General features: G+C 40.5%; 1 protein-coding gene across 1 annotated transcript in view; it reads right to left on the bottom strand.

Moving 5' to 3' along the window:
* Positions 1-19,721, bottom strand: part of PRDM2 (PR/SET domain 2) — a 55,844-nt gene that overhangs the window by 14,008 nt on the left and 22,115 nt on the right. Inside the window, exon 6 of the mRNA XM_013130834.3 lies at positions 15,102-15,228. Coding sequence (XP_012986288.3) covers positions 15,102-15,228 — 127 coding nt within the window. The remainder of the gene's footprint in view (positions 1-15,101; positions 15,229-19,721) is intronic.

Genomic DNA, 19,721 nt, shown 5'->3' with positions numbered 1-19,721 from the left:
GTTTACAAAACCTCCCCTACTATCTGCCAGCACCTGCTCAGGCAGCAAAGCCAAATCATGAACTACTTAGCTGACTAAATAGCAACATACCTGTGTGTTAAGAGCTGCTTACAGACACTGGGAGGACTGAAGAACTCTTTCCTAACATTTAGGAAAGCTGGTACAAATGACATGCCTGAGATATACATACATACATACATATATATATATATATATATGAGAATTATTCACATTATCATGGAGATTACAGAAATATGTTGAAAACACAACCTCAAATTCACAAGGTTATGCAAATATTTTATTTCCAGATCTAAGCCAACAGCCACACGTCAAAATAGACACAAGCTCATTGCATAGTTCCACATCCACATTTGAAGAGTTAAGCACTGCAGACTTACACCTCTACCACATTACTGTGGCAAAGAGTATCTGACTTTCAGTATTCACCATCTCACAATTCATCCATTTTTAAAATGCTGTCCAAAGTTTAAAGTGATTTAGGATAGGTGAGTTTATCCACTCCATTGTTCAAAGTGTCACACTGCAAATTACTGGAGAGACGAAATGAGTGTAAAAGTAGCAGGGATAAGTCACAAAATAGCAGGGACAAGTCACAAAGCTAGCAAATATTAGGGTAGGGATTGAAAAGGTTACACCCCTGAAAAAAAACCTCAGCAATTCTAGTTTGTTAAAGTTACTGAGGTGTTATAACATCAACCTTCAATATTTCTACATAATATTATTGTTAATACAACAATACACCAAAATTCCTTTTAACTACTTGCATTTACATATTGCTTTGAAACTTGACTAGAACAAGCTGAGCTGAAAAACTCTGAAGTGTACTTCTGAACACACGCACACACACACACGTTATTACCTGGGGGGGAGAATGTCTTTTGAACTCAAAGCTTCCAACTGGAAATTAAACAGAACATGATCCCACTGCCCACCAAATGCTTTGGGGGAAAAATGCTCTTGTACTGGCAAGATAAAGTAGTAGAGAACTCACCAGGATGCTTTCCGAGACCCCAAGGCTCAGATACTCAAGTGATGCCAAAGAACAGCTTTGATGGTAGGTTTTTTTCCACAGGCTGAACTGGTATGGAGTCAAGGCATAAAAAACCCTTTATTTTTATGCTGTTGTGAGTGTAAGAGATGCTGTATAAGTAATGTTTTCCAGTATGGCTACACATGTGTGTTGCATGCACACATAAAACCCTTTCTAACATCCTCCAACAGAATTCTTCCCCTCGGTTGGAAGGTACCCATCCCTCTGATTCAAAAGCAAGACCAAGGATGACAACATTAACTGACTTTTCCATCTTCAAGATGAAATCTTTCTAAAACGGAAATTAAAATGTTGTAAAAAGACACCAAAGCAGCACATTTTTATTGAGATTCCAGCAATTCTAAGGGTGAAATTCAAGCTACAGGAAGCACAGATCAAATTTTGAAATGCCTGATTAAAAAGAGCATGTCAAATCTGAATGGCTACACACAGGATCATCAAGAGGCCAATTTCAACAAGGCCTATTTCAACAATGCTATCAAAGATGTACAAAAACCTGCAGAAAAAGGCAAAATTTCAATGTGGTTATTACCCTGGTTTCCTCAGTCTATATGATAAAGAATTGATGGAGCATTTTCCTTGCAACACCATTGCAAAAGTAGCAGATACAAGTAGTTCATGCAACTATATAATCTTGGGTACTGTCAAGCAAATGAAACACTGAAAGGGACATGGGATGTTTCAGTGTCCAAAAACTACCACAATGTAACTTTAACTTCTGACTCCTGAGAATAACTTAAAGCTGGAGAAGGCAACGAGGTCTCTGAAGAGAAACTGCATGCCCTGTTGTTTTAGATAATCTGTTTTCCTCACTGTAATTTGAAACACAATTGCCAGTACTACTACCTCTGTTTGAAGATCACAAACAGCAGCGGTGATAAAGGGCTGCTTGACAAGAATAAAGGCAAATGAAGTGAGCAAAGGTTCTTCTGTAGTTTTTTCCAGCATGTCTCCTCTTCCTTAAAAAGACACTTTCAACCTTGCCCAGTAGAAGCAGAAAAAGAGGAGCCAAATAAGCATGGAAGAGAAACTTCACAGTAATTCTATTAATATCAAACTGCCTGTTATATAAACACATTGCTACACATTAACCATCACCTCCCATACAAACAGTAGCATTTTAATCACTGCATTTTCCAACCAGATTATGAAAGTTGCAGTAACATCTTGCCTTGAGAAGATATTTCAGAACACCTGAAGACAGCTGCAGATACACCCAACTGTGTATACGTATTGAAATGGTTGTACCAATCATTAAATATCCATTTTGCAGAAAAGAAATGGAGTAATGCATTCACAGAGACTGTTAATATGACATTTGCATAACAGATGAATTTGTTGCCATGGAAAGCAAAGAAAATTCTGAGCTGGGCTATTTAAAACACCAATTTCTGTAAGTGTTTGGCAAAGTCTCCAGTGATAGCACTGAAGATCCTGTCACTGTATCTCACCACAAACTTCTTGTTTTATATAATAACCAGTACAAGAAACATTAGCATGGCATCATAGGGTATGCCATGCCAACGTAAAGAAATGATGCAGCAGTTTGCAAGAAACAAAAGGGAATATATTTCCATTATGTGGAGTTCTTCAAGAGCCCAGAAAAGCTAAGCTGAAGTTCTTCACAAAATTCAGATGTAAAGAATCATTTAGCCTGAAAAATCCTATAGGGGAAAATCTTAATATTAAATATGCGATATTATATTAGTCCTCAAAATATTGAAATAGGAATTCTCTTCAGTAGTCTTCCTACACTTCCTGGTTTTTAAGTTAATTATGTGCCATTTTCCTCAGTAACAGAAAGAGGGGCAAAAAGTTTATATTATCTTTTTGCACATCTGTTTGCCATCCACATTGGCAGCATCTCGTGCAAATCACTAATATGATATGACTTTTGACTAAGCTAAGTATAAATCATAGGAAGTGTTAAGTTTATAGAAAAGAAGACTTACTCATCTGTCATGGTTTAGACATCATCCATAATGACTTAAACGGTACAGAATGTCATCTAACAACTACCAAGTGCAGCAAACAAACATCTACAGGGTTTAATTCTGTGCAGTTTTAACCCACACGAGAACTGTGATGACACTAGTAAATGTAAATAATTAAACAAGGAGCTTTCATCTTTGCAAGATTTAAAATGTTATCCCTGCCCCATGCCAATATTTCTAAAACTAAATTAGCAGAGCACATAAACATGCGCTCAGACTTGCCCTAAAATTTCTCCATCACTCAACACAGTTGTGTATTTCTACCTCCTACCCTCCCCAATAACACAACCTCCCACCATTCACTACAAATTCCTAGTAAGTCACTTGATAGCCAGCCACAGGCACCACTGACACAGCCAACCCTCACAGAAAATGTGATCAACAGCCTTCCTTCAGTATATTCCATTAGGTTTTAGTTTGCTAAGCATTAAAACAAAAGCAGCAGTGAAAGAAATGACAGCTGGCATACAGATTTTCCAGAAATAACTAGTGTTCTCTATATTTAGCCAGTTTTTATGGACAATTCAGTTAAAAATAGAGCATCCAAAGTACGCATTTAAACACAGAGAATTACTCAAAAGTTGAATTTATGCTTCAACAAATGTGCGCTTTTACTTGAATCCAGAAAATGGTGCTTCTGCATTCACTATAGCTCTCCTTGATATGTTTTTCTGCCCCTGACAGGAAGCTAAACTCTGATAATTAAGAAATAACATGCAATTTGACAGAATCATCTACAAGATAATGCAAATGAAAGACCTCACACAAAAACTTGCATCACAAAGTTTAATAGGATCACTATTAGATCAGCCTGCCTTGATCTGTAACAACACAAATACTTGCCATGGCTCTGTCTGGATCACTAAACATTTGAGAGGGTTAGATTAAAAATACCCAGGGGTTTTAGTTCAGTTATCTTTAGCAGTAACTACTTAGGACTTTAATTTTACTCAGCTATTTGACACACTGGATATATTCAAAAACAGTGGTGGCCACACCAATAATGACATTTAGAAAGAGAAAATACTTATAAAAAATAAAGAAAAACGAAAGGACTGCTGAGTCCACCTGCAGACCCTAAAGCTGATGCCCTTCAGACACTGCTGCTAAAGGTGGCCTTCTGCTATGAAGAGCAGTTTCACTCCACCACACCAAACAGAACTCTTGAAAGGTGAAAAGCTGCAACTGCTTGGAAGACCAAAAGTGCAGTTTATCCAAACGTTTGTCCAGACATGGGCTGTGGCTTTACTTGGGAGAATGCAGCTGTACAAGGGCTACAATTCCCAGGAAACAAAACTGCCTTTGTATCAAACCGGAGCACGCGGATTACTACAACAGGAGCCTCTAACACTGAGGAAACAAGAGCAAAGCCTCTCACAGATGCAGGATCCAGACAGTGCTGCTACTGCCAGATTAAATCTCTACGTATAAAATTAAACCCCTCAGAACTGCTACAAGGTCACACTCAACATTTTCTATTTAAATGCTCTCACATTTGTCCTTTTATATTGTTATTTTTTCCAAAAGAATCCTTTTGTTTATCAGACACACATGTCATCTGTCAGAAATCTTCCTCCAACAATACAGTAAAATATTCTCAGTGAAATTACCCCCTTCTGTTCTACAATGTATTCTGTTCCCTCCTTGGCATTCATTCCCCTTTTTCTTTCCTTTAGCCTAATTTTCTTATTTTAACTCAGTACAACTTGCAGACATTATCTCTACTTTGGGGACTCAAAAGGGAAAAACACAGAACACAGTTTTTGTTGAGGTAAATCTTTTTTTACTGCTATCAGCAGCAATCCAATAGATTTGTAATAGAATCCTATCTTGTCTTTCAAGAAGGGAAAAATACTTTGGAAACCATATTCAGTGGTACTCCCCACAGCACACACCCCCTTACTTCCCTCCTGTCACTAGCACACCCCAAAGTGCCAAAGTATCAGCTTTGGCATGCAGTGCAAGCCTGCCTTAAACAGCATTTCTTCTTCGGTACGGTTTTAAAGGCTATTATTTACTGCAAGTACAGCATTATTAACTTCCCTGAGTGTTTTGCTCAAACACTAAGAACAGAGACATAAAAAAAGCATGTCAAATGACACACGCTCAGATTTGTACAAGGAAAACACCATGATTACCAACTTCAGCAGAGATGACAATAACAGAATTACCAACTAACACTATATATGTAGTGCATTTCCATCAGTCCCCATTAAAAACCTTAGAGCATTTAATGAACTGGGTTTCCAATCTAAGAAGAAACATCTTTAACTGTTAACAAGAAGCTGCTGCCATGACATTTGCAGCATGAAAAATTTTGCTTCTCTGCATCTGTTAAATTTGGAAAAAAACTCATGTCCCTCCAACTTCCCAACCTCAGAGTGACAATCCAAGGACATAAGGCAGAATATCACTGGAGGTTCCTTCTAATATATACAAATAGATAAAAGAAGAGGGTAAATATGTACAATTGTTATTTTAAGGTACAATACAGACCCCAAACCATTTTTATCTGCAGAGAAACTGAGATGTGCTCAGGTGCTTCTGTGAAGCCAAGCTCTTAATTCACTTCAGCTACAGCTCACTGGTAATTCCTTTGAGAAATGCTTTTCAGTCTTCTCTGATAGTAAAAGATATTGAATTACACTTCCAAAGGAACTCAAATTGTAATGCTCCAGTTGCCCAACCAGTGTATGTCTCAAGATGCACAACAGCACACCACAGAACAACAGCAACAGTTGGTGCTTAAGTTAACAGGGACAACAACAGAAGTTACTAAATTGTTTTCCCCAAACCAGGTGACAGCAATTTGGTACCTGCTTCATTTCTGAAACCAAGCAAGATCTACAGGCTCAAAGTCACTATAGGGAATGGCAACTTCCTCCATTTTTCAAACAACGTGAAAAGAACTCACAGTCAGAGCACAAATACATGTGTCTTCTGCTCAGTTAACTGCTACATTCAAGATTAACCTGTTCAGATCAAATTTAAGCTGGACAAATTTTTGGCACACATCTTTACATAGCATAAAATGCCAACAGGAAAGAAAACTTCACTGAAAAGTAACCTGCATCTTTTCATTTGCAGGCAAGGAACTGGAAAAAACCCACAGCTCTGGACTAAGAGTGTAGAGAGCCCGAGAGAGTGGAGGCTGACACTGAACAGTTAAGGATTTGGTAGCTGTGAGTGAAGTTGTGGCACAAAATCTAGTTGGTTTTTGCATCCCCTGAGACAAAGGTCCATAAAACTGGAACCACTGGACTCTGTGCTCTTCACCTGCAGCTTGAAACAGAACACTGTGAGCAAGTCAATTTTTTCACTCAATTCACTGAAATGCAGCATGACCTACTCAGTAAAAGCCCCACACAGCTCTAATTTGGCAGCAATGTCACATGAGTTTCAAGAGTACAACTCTATGGCAAAAGTGTGTATTTTAACATTCTGACACAAACTTAGTGCTAAAGAGAGATAAGCTATCGCTGCAGTCGAGCAGTTCTACCCCAGAGCTTACTCCCTAGACACTTGGCTCCTAACGTCACTGACACCAGCATAGGAAGTCTGCATGGGACTCAGCTCTGAGCAGCAGCAATGTGAAACAAAGTTTACCAAAATCTGTATGAACTGAGTAACTTCCAGAATCATTCAGCGTTTCCCATTCAACAATCAAATTGCTTCAACTGCCAAATAAAACAAGATTCATATCTGACTAGACTCAAGTGAGGCATCTGGCTTTCAATGCAAGCTGGATGGATGTGTAGCTGATGGTTACCACTCAGTAATCCATGGCATTCTGCAGTAATAATAAACCAGATGATAGATTTTCAGCTATTATTAATACTCTCACTAGTGTCAATCATTACATTAATAATACTGCTTCTTTGAAGTTGAAAACATTAATCACAGTATATCAAATGCTCTTGCAGAACTCTGATAGGAAGTGTGACAACAGAATTAACTCTTAACAGCAAGTCTAGTAATCTCCTAAATGTTCCTCAGAGTTTCATCCTAAACAACTTCCAGGCACAGGTGATCCAAGGTGATCCAAATAAATATTGTGCTTGCTTAGTGCGGGGAAAGAGTGTCTAAAAGGTGAGTAAATATTTGTCAGTGAATACCTGATGGTCAGACATTATCTGATTTCTTAGCTACAGATGTAGAAATACTAGCGAGTCTTATTTCACTAACCCAAGTAAAAACTCCGACTGCTGTAACATTTCCTTGAGGAACTTGACACAGCAAGTGAAGGCCAGTTCTTCAGAACAGAGTCATTCCTGTCAGCCTGTGTAAGGCTCTTGGCAAGAATAACAAAACAAATATGAAGGTTTGACATGTTAAAAAAATACACACACTCCAGTCTGACAACTGCTTTTCCTTTTTGTTGATTTGGAAAATGAGCTGAAGAGCTAATAAGTGGATTATGAAGTTACTTTGATATTTTGCAGTTTCATAATCCAGTGACATGAGAATCTGCAGAGAGACTTCACAAACACAAATTACCTTGCAGAGATCTCACAATGCAACAGCTCTCAGCCACACACACACAGATGGAGCCTGTATCTCTCCTCAGAAATAACCAGCTATCAAGACTCTGCATGCACACAGGTGAGGTTAAACATGCTTGTTTAGAACTGCATGGTGAATTACACAAGGCACTTGTAGGTAGGCCCTCAGTGTAAGACAATCCCCGTAAACAATTCAAGTGAAATAAATGGTTGATGCAAAATTAGGGTAAATTGTAATAAAAACAAGCACTGAAGTTTAGCGTCACGAATGATACAGAATCAATGTCAATAATATTTTTCAAATAGGTTTGAAAAGATGAAACCTAAAAAGAAAGCAACTAGAGAAAGGCAGTAAAAAAAAACCTGAGAGGTAAGGAAGATTCTCATTACAAGTAGAGCTTAAAGTCTTTGCTAAAGACACAATTCAAGCTAAACAGAATGAGAATACACTTAAAATCAATGACTGACTTTACCTTGCATCCACCATAAAAGTCAGAGTCTCCAAATATAGAACAAAAAAAGTAAGTAGGAGATTGCATAGGAGAGTAAGGAAACCATAGAATTTCTGGTAAACCCCTTGACTTAGCATAAGGTAATGCAAAGAAATTCAAGAAAGGATTATTCATTGTCGTGGTTTAAAACAAAGTCCACATAGCTCGTTCACTCACTCCCCCCTTGTGAATAGAAGTCATCCAGACTTATGGGAGAAAGCAAACCCAAATGCTTTAAACCAGGTAAGGCAATCAGGGACTCATGGAGCTTGCTCTCCTGTACAGGAGTAAACAACCAGACAATTCTAAAATCACAAAATAAGACACACTGGAATAAAAAGGAAAAGCATTTGTTTCACTCTGGAAAACAGTGGCTATTCTCCTGTTCTGCAGGAATTCATCCCCTCTCTGGTTTGGAACATAACCTCCAAATACATTAACCTCAAAGCTCTTCCCTAAAACAGCAATCATGAGGTTTCCTGTGCAAAAACAGCTACACAGTTCTGTGATTCTAAGAAACTTTTGAAAAATCCTAATATAATGCAATATTCTTGCAAGGAAAGCTGCTTTTCAACAGAAAATTTAATTCAGGAAAATTAAAAAAGTATTTTCCTAAGAAAGGAAGAGAATCACTCTAAAACACATTGTCTTTACTAAAATAAAGAATCAGCAGTGGAATATTCATCTGCTATTCTTTCAGGTCACACACAGTTTCAAACATAACCTTGATCAATAGAAAAAAATTGATTAATACTGGAAAGCTGCCTAGTGCCTTATTGCACTTCCCACTGTAGGTTATGTAACTGGAGACAGCATGTGTTTGAGATGTATTTTTGTTTAGCTTGGAAAAAATCATACAAGTAAAAGTGTCTGAAAGAAACAAAAGCATAAGGAAAAACATGGAAACCCAAGACAAATATTTTTATTACATTAGATATATATATTTATTTGCTCTAAGGTTAAATACCTCAGTAGGTAGAAATATGCCAACTTGTTACAATCATGAAGACCATATTGTTATTTTAAGTTAAGGACACAGAAACAGAGAGATAAAGTAACAGGGACAGCATGGAAGGTGCTCTTAGTACTTAATTAACAAAGATCTGATGTCAGCACTGAGTCCTTACACTGCATTCCCGACCACATTCGAGCCCTTTGCTGAATTCTTCTTATGGAAATTCTGCTTTGTTGGTGGCATCACTGGTCAGAGGCTCCCACTGCAGACATGAGGATGTCTGATGCCACTGCTCCTACAAATGCATACTGTGATGCCCTGCTGAGTCTCCCACTGCCAAGGCTCTGGTAGCACCTGGGGATCCATCCCCAGCTGCACATGTGGAAACTTCTAAAAGGAGTGTGTACACAATAGTACATCTGAGTCTTCTGAAGAAGAAACAAAGCACACAGCCTCCCCTACCCCTGTAATTACAGCAGGTAAGTAAACACGTTTCCCAATGTTCACATAAATACAACACAATCTGACTAAGGCCATAACACTGACGGTTTTCAGTAACTCAGGAAGCATCTGAATGTGCCAAGGCTTCGTATGTCTAAAAATTTACACTTAGAAATACGGAGTTTAAGGGGTCAATACATGCAATTTGGTGAAGATTCACCATTTACTTATTTTAATAAAGATTACTTATTTTTTCCCTCTGAAATGAAGACCTATCTTCTATTCTTAAGCCTGTAGGCAGAAGCAGGGCTGGAATGAATCACTGCACTCTGCTGTTTGGGAAAGCTTAGAGCAGAAACTCTCCTAGGAACTGGTGGCATTGCTATAGAAGTGAGACGGGAATTTAAAGTAACACGAGCCTCTCATTCAGAGGGCCTCACTTATAAGGGCTAAAAGAGAATTTCCACTGGTTAGATGACCTCAAATATATTAAGATAGTCACCAGACAGAAGTTGCCATGAGAGACAGAGTTGACCTTCTCTTTCCCCCCTCCTGCCCTTGCCTTGTCTCAGTACTGGCTAGGAAATTTTGAAGCCTTGAGTTCTAAACTATAGTTTTCAGTAAATCTATTGGAAACAAAGCTTAGATAAGAATATCACTTCATGTTATCCTTGCTACAAGTGTACAACACACCAAACTTTAGCACCCTTCTATAAGCTACATTCTAATTAATAAAAAATAATTTTTCTCAGAAGCTCTTTGGTGTTTGGAAATAAACTTCTAAACCTACTCCAAGTACAAGCCTGTCTAATAAATTCAGGTAACTTAAAGAACAGACATCATATGGCCGTGATTTCCATTTATGATGACATCCACACGGCAATCCAAGGCCTACCTTTTATAAACAGGATGCCTATATATGTGACTCTCAAGTACAGCTCATTATTTGGAACTGAGAATGCCTGTTCACCAAAAAACCTGTGAGGATTTGTACCACCACAGAATTTAACCTACTTATTTCATCTCTCAATTTCCCCTTTCTGCAGCAGCGATTGAAGGCTCTTTCAGCAACAGTCATGCTTACAGACAAAAGAAAATCCAGTGTAACTTTTGTTATGACAGCATTTATTTTATTAAGCATTTGGCTGTGAAGCCAAAACCTGAAGTTGCACTTTGCATTCAGACTGGTATAAACCAAGTCCCTGCCCACGGCAGGGGGGTTGGAACTAGATGATCTTAAGGTCCTTTCCAACCCTAACTATTCTATCATTTATAGCAGGTGAGAATTGATTCATAATTCACCCACCTTGACCTCACACTATCTCTGGAACAGTATTACCAAGAGTTACCCCATAGTTCAAGCTTTCCCTGAAATCTGATAAGAACTATGGGAAACAGCAACATTATGATGGCAGCAGAGCCACTGAAGATAATAAAGTTTGAAAAGATTTAGTAGCAATGGCTTCAGACTTCGAAACTGCGCTACCATAAATAATCACCAGAGGCTGTCCATGATACAGGTGAACCCGATTCAGGTGTTCTGCCCTCACTATAACAGAAGACTCTGTTTTAAGAGGTAGGGTTTTTAAGAGGTGTTCTGGTTTCGTGACAGACTCCTACTCAATTCACCTTATGCAGCATATGCTTTTGGTAAAATGAAATTAAGGACTTTTTTCTCCCCTGCTCTTGACAGCATGACTTAGTACAGAGAAGATATGAAAGGCACATGCAGTATTGATTCCAGGCAATAGTACAGATTATGCCACTGAGGTTTGTTGCCTACATAAAGTGCAAAGTGAAGCACAGCTAAGACACAACTACGGCTGCACAGCACTGCATGGAACCCCTACCATAAATAAGCACAGGAAAAGTAAAACATCACCCTCTTCTCCCCCCCAAAAAATTTGTTGTTTTTTTCTAAAAGGTATTATTCACGAGCATGTAGCAGAGCAAACCTTTATCCTGTGTAACATCACTATCTTTCTTCCTTCAAAAACACTTTCAATCTGCCACCCAGTCCATAACTGAAACTGCCTAGATTGTTTTAGCATTGTTTGCTTGCACTTCAGAGCCTACAGAGCACCTTAAAGCAGATTATAGCCTGATCAAACCACTGGACTGGGTTGGCTCTGTTAAAAATCTTTGATGCTACCCAAGTTCACGAAGTTGCTGTTGAATTCTTTTCACACCACCCCTGCACCCCTCCCCATATCCTTTTATCCTACTACATTTCTTTCTAATTCTCAAATGCACTCATCAGCTTAACAACAACATTCAATATTTCAATGCATAAAAATAAATAAGAACTGCCTCTTTTCCTCAAGGTCTCCTAAGCTACTGCAGATGACTGAAGGAAGATGTAAAGGATTTATTCCAGCTCTGAAAACCTATGACCAAGCCAGGCAGTAACTACCAAAATTAACACCTGGGAGATATAAAGGAATTTGAATGCACACTACAGGAAGAAAAATATGGAAGACACTGAACTGCTGAAGCTGTGCAAGCAAAGAGCAAGGGAGCTTTGAGAAACACATCTGAAGCCTAACCAAGATCCCACCTTCTTGGTGAGAACACACCTTGTCAGGCAAACATGTCAGAGAAGACTGGTGCATAGAGGAGAATGCCCATGCCATCCTAAACATGCTCTAAAGGAGATTATGAACCTTGTGTCAGTAATCATTTGCAAACAGAGGTCAGATCAAGGGCAAGGAAAACAGTTCAATCTGTACTTTGTGTCTAGACCTGGTCAGCTGCTGATCCTGAAATGCCATCTCAACTTCTCAAGTTTAAGAAAGCCTACCTCTTACAGCAAGTCAGTCTGAACTGATACCACGTGAGGATTTACTCAGAAATAAAGAGTACTCCTACTGCAACGTGGAAAGTTTCACAATACTGAACGCCTCAATCGATCAGGCAAAGCACATCACATTTTTAGTATCTGTGAAAAAATCACCTTTTCAGATATAACCAGAATTCATTAAATAAATATTCTTTGTCAAAGGATGGATATCTTAACTGTCCAAGGACAAGGCCTAAGATGCATTAAAAATTATATTTGTTTTACTGAACACAGAATAATTATGAGCTATTTAATAATTACATGCTTTAAATAACTAAATTCTAATACACTTCTCAAATAATGTCTAGTCATTTCTTAGGTATTAAGCTGTCAGTTTACTTTTCTGGAAAATGTGTTTCTAAAGGACACACTCATTCACAGTTGCTTAAACTTGGCAGTTCTGACTTAGCTCTGTTTTCTCCACAGTGTGCAAGACAACAACCTGCAACACAGGCCAAAGAAAAGTTTGTAAGAAAAAAGGACCAATCTGATTAGGTAGCCAATAAATTCAACTTTCAGAGCCCTCTGGAGAAGCTGCTCTCCAGCAAGTTGTTTAAGTCGGTATTTAATCTAAAATACTACCTCTTATCCCGATTTTTCACATGCATAAACTTAAGCCACATCTTTCTCCTGCCACCCCCCTTTTCTTACAGCTACATTAGTTTTTCTTAATTGCTTTTTAACCCTGCTCATCACAATTTCCTTTATTTTGCCATAAAGCCCAGGGCTAAGAAACGTCCATATCCAAGAAAAACAGCTGAATCTGCAAAAGAAGGAATATCAGTAGAAACCATTTTGGAATCCTAACTGCAGCTACTGCCATTGGATCAGCACAAAAATACCATGTTTCTTACAAGAAAATTGCTGTGAATGGCAAATATTAGCAGATGTTACAACACATACTAAAATAACAGAGTAAATATAGAAGAGTAAAAATAATTTTGATGAAACCTAAAGAAACTAGAATTGTATCATTTCAAAATATGCATGTATTAGAAAAGAATAAAGCACATGCTATGAGTTGCCTTATCATTTACAGCATGGATATGGACTCCGTAATCACAACAGTTCAACTAAATATTAAGAATTTGGTCTTTCTGCTTCATGATACAAGAGTATAATCCCACAGATGAATTACTCTTGGTTATTCTCAAATGCTTCATCTCTATTGTGTTTGGGGTGGGTGGGTTTTGATTTGTATTTTATTTGTTTTATGTATTTGTGAGCCTTGGTAAGGAGCTTATGTTTATAAAATAGGGGGAAAGGCCAATTCTGACAGTCTGAAATCTGTATACTCCATAACAGTTTAAACTTTAAACCTATAAAATAACACACAACCAAAACCCCTAAACCACCAAATTACTTCACTGGTATTTTGATCTATAACTTCATGAATGCAAATAAAATTTCTATGCCATGAAAAAATTACCTTAGCAATTACTCTGTCTGGCTTTTCTTATTTGCAATATAATCAAATTCTTTCAAGTTGTTTTTCTAGCCTTTCAGGTAAATCACTGGCACACAGATTCTATTTGCTAAGATAATGCACATTCAGGGAAAAGCACAAAACAGCCTGTAATCTACCAAGCCATTTCTTCTATACGTACTAAATATGCTTCTCATTACAGGCAGAAAACAAAACTCGGGGCTTGTGTTTCAGTTTGTTCTCACTTAATCTACAAATGACTGTTGAAAAGAAAAACTGTGTTGCACCATTTCTTTCCCCCAAACCCCTCCCCAGTCTCTAAAACAGAAAAATTTATATAATTGTTTTCCTAAACATCCAAGCTCGTTCCCAGTGTGAGTTCCACACTCAATGACACTACAAGGAAGATCAGGCCCAAAATTTTAAGCTTAAAAAACCCACAACGATGCCACTTGAAGTATTATCTCCTTTCTTTGGTTCACTTGTAACCTTCAGAGAATTCCAACACACACATTCACATACAAGAGGAATCGATTTCCTTCTGCTACGACTGTAAATACTTCCTTTTGCTATTTACTCTCTCCAAGTGGTAGCTTCTACTGCGATTCTGGCCTAAAACGGTAGTCAAAATGTCAGTTATATAAGGCCATGCGTGGAAATAGAAGCACTCTAAAACATATTGCTACTGAATTAGTCATGGAAAAATAATGGATGTCTGGTCAGACATACATATTTACGTAAAGACTAATATGTGTGTACCTCCCCCCCCCCGAAATCCTTCTCTCATCCTTCCTCCCTTCCCAAAGCCAGCCAGAAGCAGTCAGCCACACTGCCTGCAGGATTCCAGCCGCCACGAGACCGCCGCTGCCCCAAAACAAGAAGAAATTAAAGGCCAAAGAGCACAACAAAGCCTCAAGTTTTCCATCCGCACCGAGCGAAGTGCACAACCCCCCCCGCGCCGGAGCAGCCCCGCTCCGCGGCTCCACTTGTTCCCACAGCCTGCGAACGGCCCCAGCAGCGGCGGCCGCACCCACACACAAAGTTTACAGTCTTGGGAGGCTGACACGGCCTCGCGTGCTGTTGCGCAAAGGCCGTTCCCGCACTCCCGCAGCCAGCCCCGCTCCTCCCTGCCCCCCCTCCCGCGCTGCACGGAGACATTTTTCCTCCGCGGCCGCCCCGCCGCCAACTTTCCGAGCGGGGCCGCGGACAGCACAACTTCCACGTTCCGCCCCGCGGCCCTCCCTCCGGCCCAGCAGGAGGCGGCGGTGGGGAAGGTCACGGCGGCCCCGCTGCCCACCCGGGAAAAGTTTGCAGGTCTCCCCCGCCCCACCGCAAGGCGGGCGGGCGGCGGGGCCCGGCGGCGCGGCCCCCAGGGCTTTACCTTTCTTGGCTTTCGGGGAGTGCCGCCGGCTCCGGGCGCTGGCTCGTTCTTCCTCAATAGCGGCGGCTATCTCCGGGTCGTCCTCCCCATTGTACCACACCAACAGCTCCTCGCCGGGCGCGATTGGCTGCCGGGAAAGAAGAAAGAGGCGAGGCGCCAATCAGACGGCGGCTTGTTGGCGGCGGCGGGCCGCGGGGCGGGGAGCGGCGCGGCGGCGCCGTCGGCAGTGGCGGTGGTGCCCCGCGGAGCCCGCGGCGCCCCGCGTGCGGAGGAGGCAAGAGGGGGGCCCTTGCAGAGTGCGCCCCCTGGCGGCTGGAGGACGCGCAGCGTGAGCAGCGCCGAACACCCTGCTCCGGCCAGCACAACAGCACAGGGCCATTAAATAACCTGGAAACCTCAGTGTGGGGTTGTCTAAAATGTAACAACACAAGAAGGACATGGAGCTGCTGGAGCAAGTCCAGAGGGGGCCACGAGGATGTTCAGGGGCTGGAGCACCTCCCATATGGAGACAGGCTGAGAACATTGGGGCTGTTCAGCCTAGAGAAGCTGCATGGAGACCTCAGAGCAGCTTCCAGTGTCTGAAGGGGGCTACAAGGATGCTGGAGGGGGACTCTTCATCAGGGACTGTGGCAACAGGACAAGGGGTGATGGGTTCAAAGTGAAACAGGGGAAGTTCGGGTTGGATCTAAGGCACAAGCTCTTCCCTGTGAGGGTGCTGAGGCTCTGGCACAGGGTGCCCAGAGAAGCTGTAGCTGCCCCATCCCTGGCAGTGTTCAAGGCCAGGTTGGACAAGGGGCTTGGAGCAGCTGCTCCAGTGGAAGGTGTCCCTGCCCGGGGCAGGGGTTGATACTGGATGAGCTTTAAGGTCACTTCCAACACAAACCTTTCCGTGATTCTATGATTAAACACAGCAGTGCACCCTTAGTGTGTGCCACTAGTGTTCTGCACAGGGTCCTTCTTTCCAAGGAGCTGCCAGCAAGATTCAGGCTGAACACACCTACCTTACACAAAGCATTAAACAGTGAGGTTAAGTTCAGTCACCCACTAATGTTGGGGTTTGGAACAAAATCTAAAGGTACAGGCACAGGCTGTTGCAGTGAGTTAAAGGGAATACAGAGGGAAGATCATTACTATATGTTTAACAGATCCACTTACAATAATGAACAAGTTGTTGGTTTGTTTTTTTTTTTTTTAATCTCCATTCTCTCTCCATTTCCTGAAACATTCTATCCAAAACCAAGAAAAATCACCTAAAATGCCTTCCTTTAACTGATCTACAATTCCCTTCTTCCAAGGGCTTGGCAAACAGGCTCGTGGAGATGAGTCATTTCATTCAAGTAAAGGGTATCATTGACTTATCTCAAGTCCCAAGCCAAAGGGAAGTTTGTATCAAGAACAATAGTAACAGTAATATTTGTCTCTTCTAACACACTTATTTTTGGTAGGTCTCACAGCACCTGATAAAGGTGATAGTTATCTTTACAGCCCCAGATACCGGAACAACAAGAGGTGCAAGATCCCTACAACCTTAAGTTATATTATAAGCACAGCCTACGGTTTGGCTTGTGTAATACTTCAGAAGGCCTGATAGGGTAAATAGTGGTAAATCCATTTGCATGGTCCCGTTTCACAGCTGTTTAGCAGCAAGGAATGAAGAAGAGTTTGTCCAATGCAAACAACTTATCATCTAAACAAAACCTTGGAGAAAAGAGCTGGCAGAAACTGTAAGCAATGCAAACACAGGACGATAAGGAACACAAAATTTGTTAGCTGCATGGCTGGTGCTAACATTCAATGTGGTGAATTTAGTTCTGGTGTAACTACTTTAGAATCTAAATTAAGGTCTCTAATGTAGTGCTTCTGAAATGAGATGGAGCAGCAGCTTCAAAACCAACCAACTAAAATAGAGCTCAGTAGAGGAGAAAAGGACTACACTGACCAAGTGCCACTTCTACTGCTAATACAACACTAGAAAGCACATATCTCTTACTGATGACACCCTCTAACAACAACCCCAAAACCCAACCTCCTCCAAACTGTTACCTACAGATTGTTTAAGTAGCCACGCCAGGTTGGCATAACCTAGTTAGAAAATGTAAGGATTCTGAAAAGGCTCATCACGTTAATAATTCCCCCCCCACACTTTTTTGTGCTTTAATGCAACATTTAGCATTTCTTAATCCAAGTATTTTCTGTTCAAAAGGTTTTAAGTAATTTTAAAACCTATTATTTTCAAGAGAAATATTACAGAATGGTTTGGGTTGGGAAAGACCTGTCACAGGCAGGGACCCCTTCCACTGGAGCAGCTGCTCCAAGCCCCTGTGTCCAACCTGACCTTGAACACTGCCAGGGATGGGGCAGCCACAGCTTCTCTGGGCACCCTGTGCCAGCGCCTCAGCACCCTCACAGGGAAGAGCTTGTGCCTAAGAGCTCATCTCAGTCTCCCCTCTGTCAGGTTAAAGCCATTCCCCCTTGCCCTGTCCCTACCACATAAAAAGTCCTAGTTGCGTGTTTAACTGATGGACTTGGTCACAGTAATGAATGTCGTAGAAGTCCTCACAAAGACATTGTAACGAGTCACATCCTAAGAAGTTCTAGCACAGATCATCTAAAATTCAATTCACTCTACATACACAAGCACCACAATGTGTCTTGTACAGAGACAGGCAGTTGCCTATATAAAATATCTACTATTAGAATATATATTTTTCACCCCAGACATTACATTTTATTGTCATACTGTGCTTTTGCACCTCAGTGTGGCCTTATCTCATCAAAGCAGACAGCTAGTGGCATTAGTATGTGTGTTTGGAACTGACTTTTCATTCCAAATCTGCTTCTTCAGGAAATACAAAGTCCTGTGCTTTGTGCAGAACAACACTATTCAACTGGCTCGTTTCGTTAGGAGAGGCAGGAAGAAATTCTGAAACTCTGTAATGAGTTTAAGCTGTTTCATCAAAATAACACAACTCTCATATACGCATCCTGGGGGAATCATATGCAAAACTGTCTCCAAATATCTTCAGTCCTTCAGTAAGGATAAAGAGAAGATGGAAGAGAAAGGTATTTATGCTCACTTAGGTGTTCTATCCCATTACTATTAATTTAGGCCAGAGAAGAGGGAAGTTAAAGCTCTGTGCAGTTCCAAGGCTCTTTTCACCAAGCAAATTTGGACTTTGCTCATCTCAGCAATGAAGCTTGGAGATCAGCTTGTTTAACTTACAAATCAGCAAGCCACAAAAAGCTTAAGAAAACCTCGGGAAAAAGATAAATAGAGAGGCATGACAATATTTTAAGTACTTTGAAGTAAAGCAGAATAAAATTAAGTATAAGCCACTCAAATACTCTTTTTGGGGTAAATAAAAACAGTGCTGTTGATTTATCACTAAATGGAATTCCCCTGAATTTGTGAATCATGATAAAGATCAGGAAAGCACCACGTGTATGTACTTAGGCTGGTAAATCTGCAGTAGTTTTGAAATGGCAGCACATCCACAGAACACATGCAGAAACTCAGCTGTTATTATATGCTTTCTTTTGTATCAATCATCAGTAAGATGTGATATGAATCTAAGCCCGATATGGACTCTACAAACAACACCTCTGCTGAAAATGATTCTTTGAAGAACCCCTTCACATCCCAAACTCAAAATCTCCCATTGCAACAAATCCCAGACTGATTTTGAAACACTAAAACTGATCCCTATAGGCTGCTCTAACAATCCTCAGAAAGAGCTGCTTGGCAGCATGATCTTGTTAGCAAGACCTACTAGGATAAAATTCATCAGGTCGCAAGGAAGACAGGCAAAGGAACAAAAGGATCTTTCACATGCTGAGGCAAAGTACTTATTGTCGGCTTCTTTAGGGGTACAATTATTTTCCAAAGTTCAGTATTATCCATCAGAAAACAAACCTGGAATAAACAAATGCTTGTTTTTATCAGGACTAAAACCTCTGCTGAAAACACTGAATGAGAGAGATATTTACAATGTCAGAGTGAATCCAAAAGAGCACTTATGTTAGTGAACTAGTGTGACTATGGGCAAAGGCAGAGGCAACCTGAGATAAAGTGTTCAGAGAAAACTCAGCTGGCTACAGATTCACACTGCGAGCCTGCCCTCAGTAGATGAACACTGAAGTCAATAGCCTGGCTGGCAACAGCAAACCTTTACCTGAATGCTACCCCAAAGCTACTCTAGTTCAGAACCTGTTTAGAAGTTTGGACTTTTGTTCAATGTGGTTTGAGTGACCTAAAATATAACAGTTTTACATATTGCTGCATTGTCTACAGCTTCAAAACTGCATGATATCAAACTCATTCTTTTTAAGCGAAGATCAGTTACTTATAGATGTTGTCAGCCTCACAAACAAATGTAAGAAACAGCAACATCCTAACAGCAAGTCTGAATATACCCAAAAACCACTAAAGCATTTTAAACAGAAACAATGTTGAGCTACTAGTTATCTACTAACTGCTAGGAGGTGCTTGATCAGAGATTCAAATAACACTTTACAGTCCCAATAGTCTAAAACTAACACACTCTACCATTAGTTAAACATTTTTTTTCTTGGTCTGGGAGATATAACGTCCCAGGAATTACACCCTTCTTCCTGCCTCCC

The sequence above is a fragment of the Melopsittacus undulatus genome, chromosome 12, assembly GCF_012275295.1.
Source record: "Melopsittacus undulatus isolate bMelUnd1 chromosome 12, bMelUnd1.mat.Z, whole genome shotgun sequence".
NCBI classification, from domain to species: Eukaryota; Metazoa; Chordata; class Aves; order Psittaciformes; family Psittaculidae; genus Melopsittacus; species Melopsittacus undulatus.
Note: the sequence above shows the minus strand (reverse complement) of the source record. Positions and strands in the feature narration are given on the sequence as shown.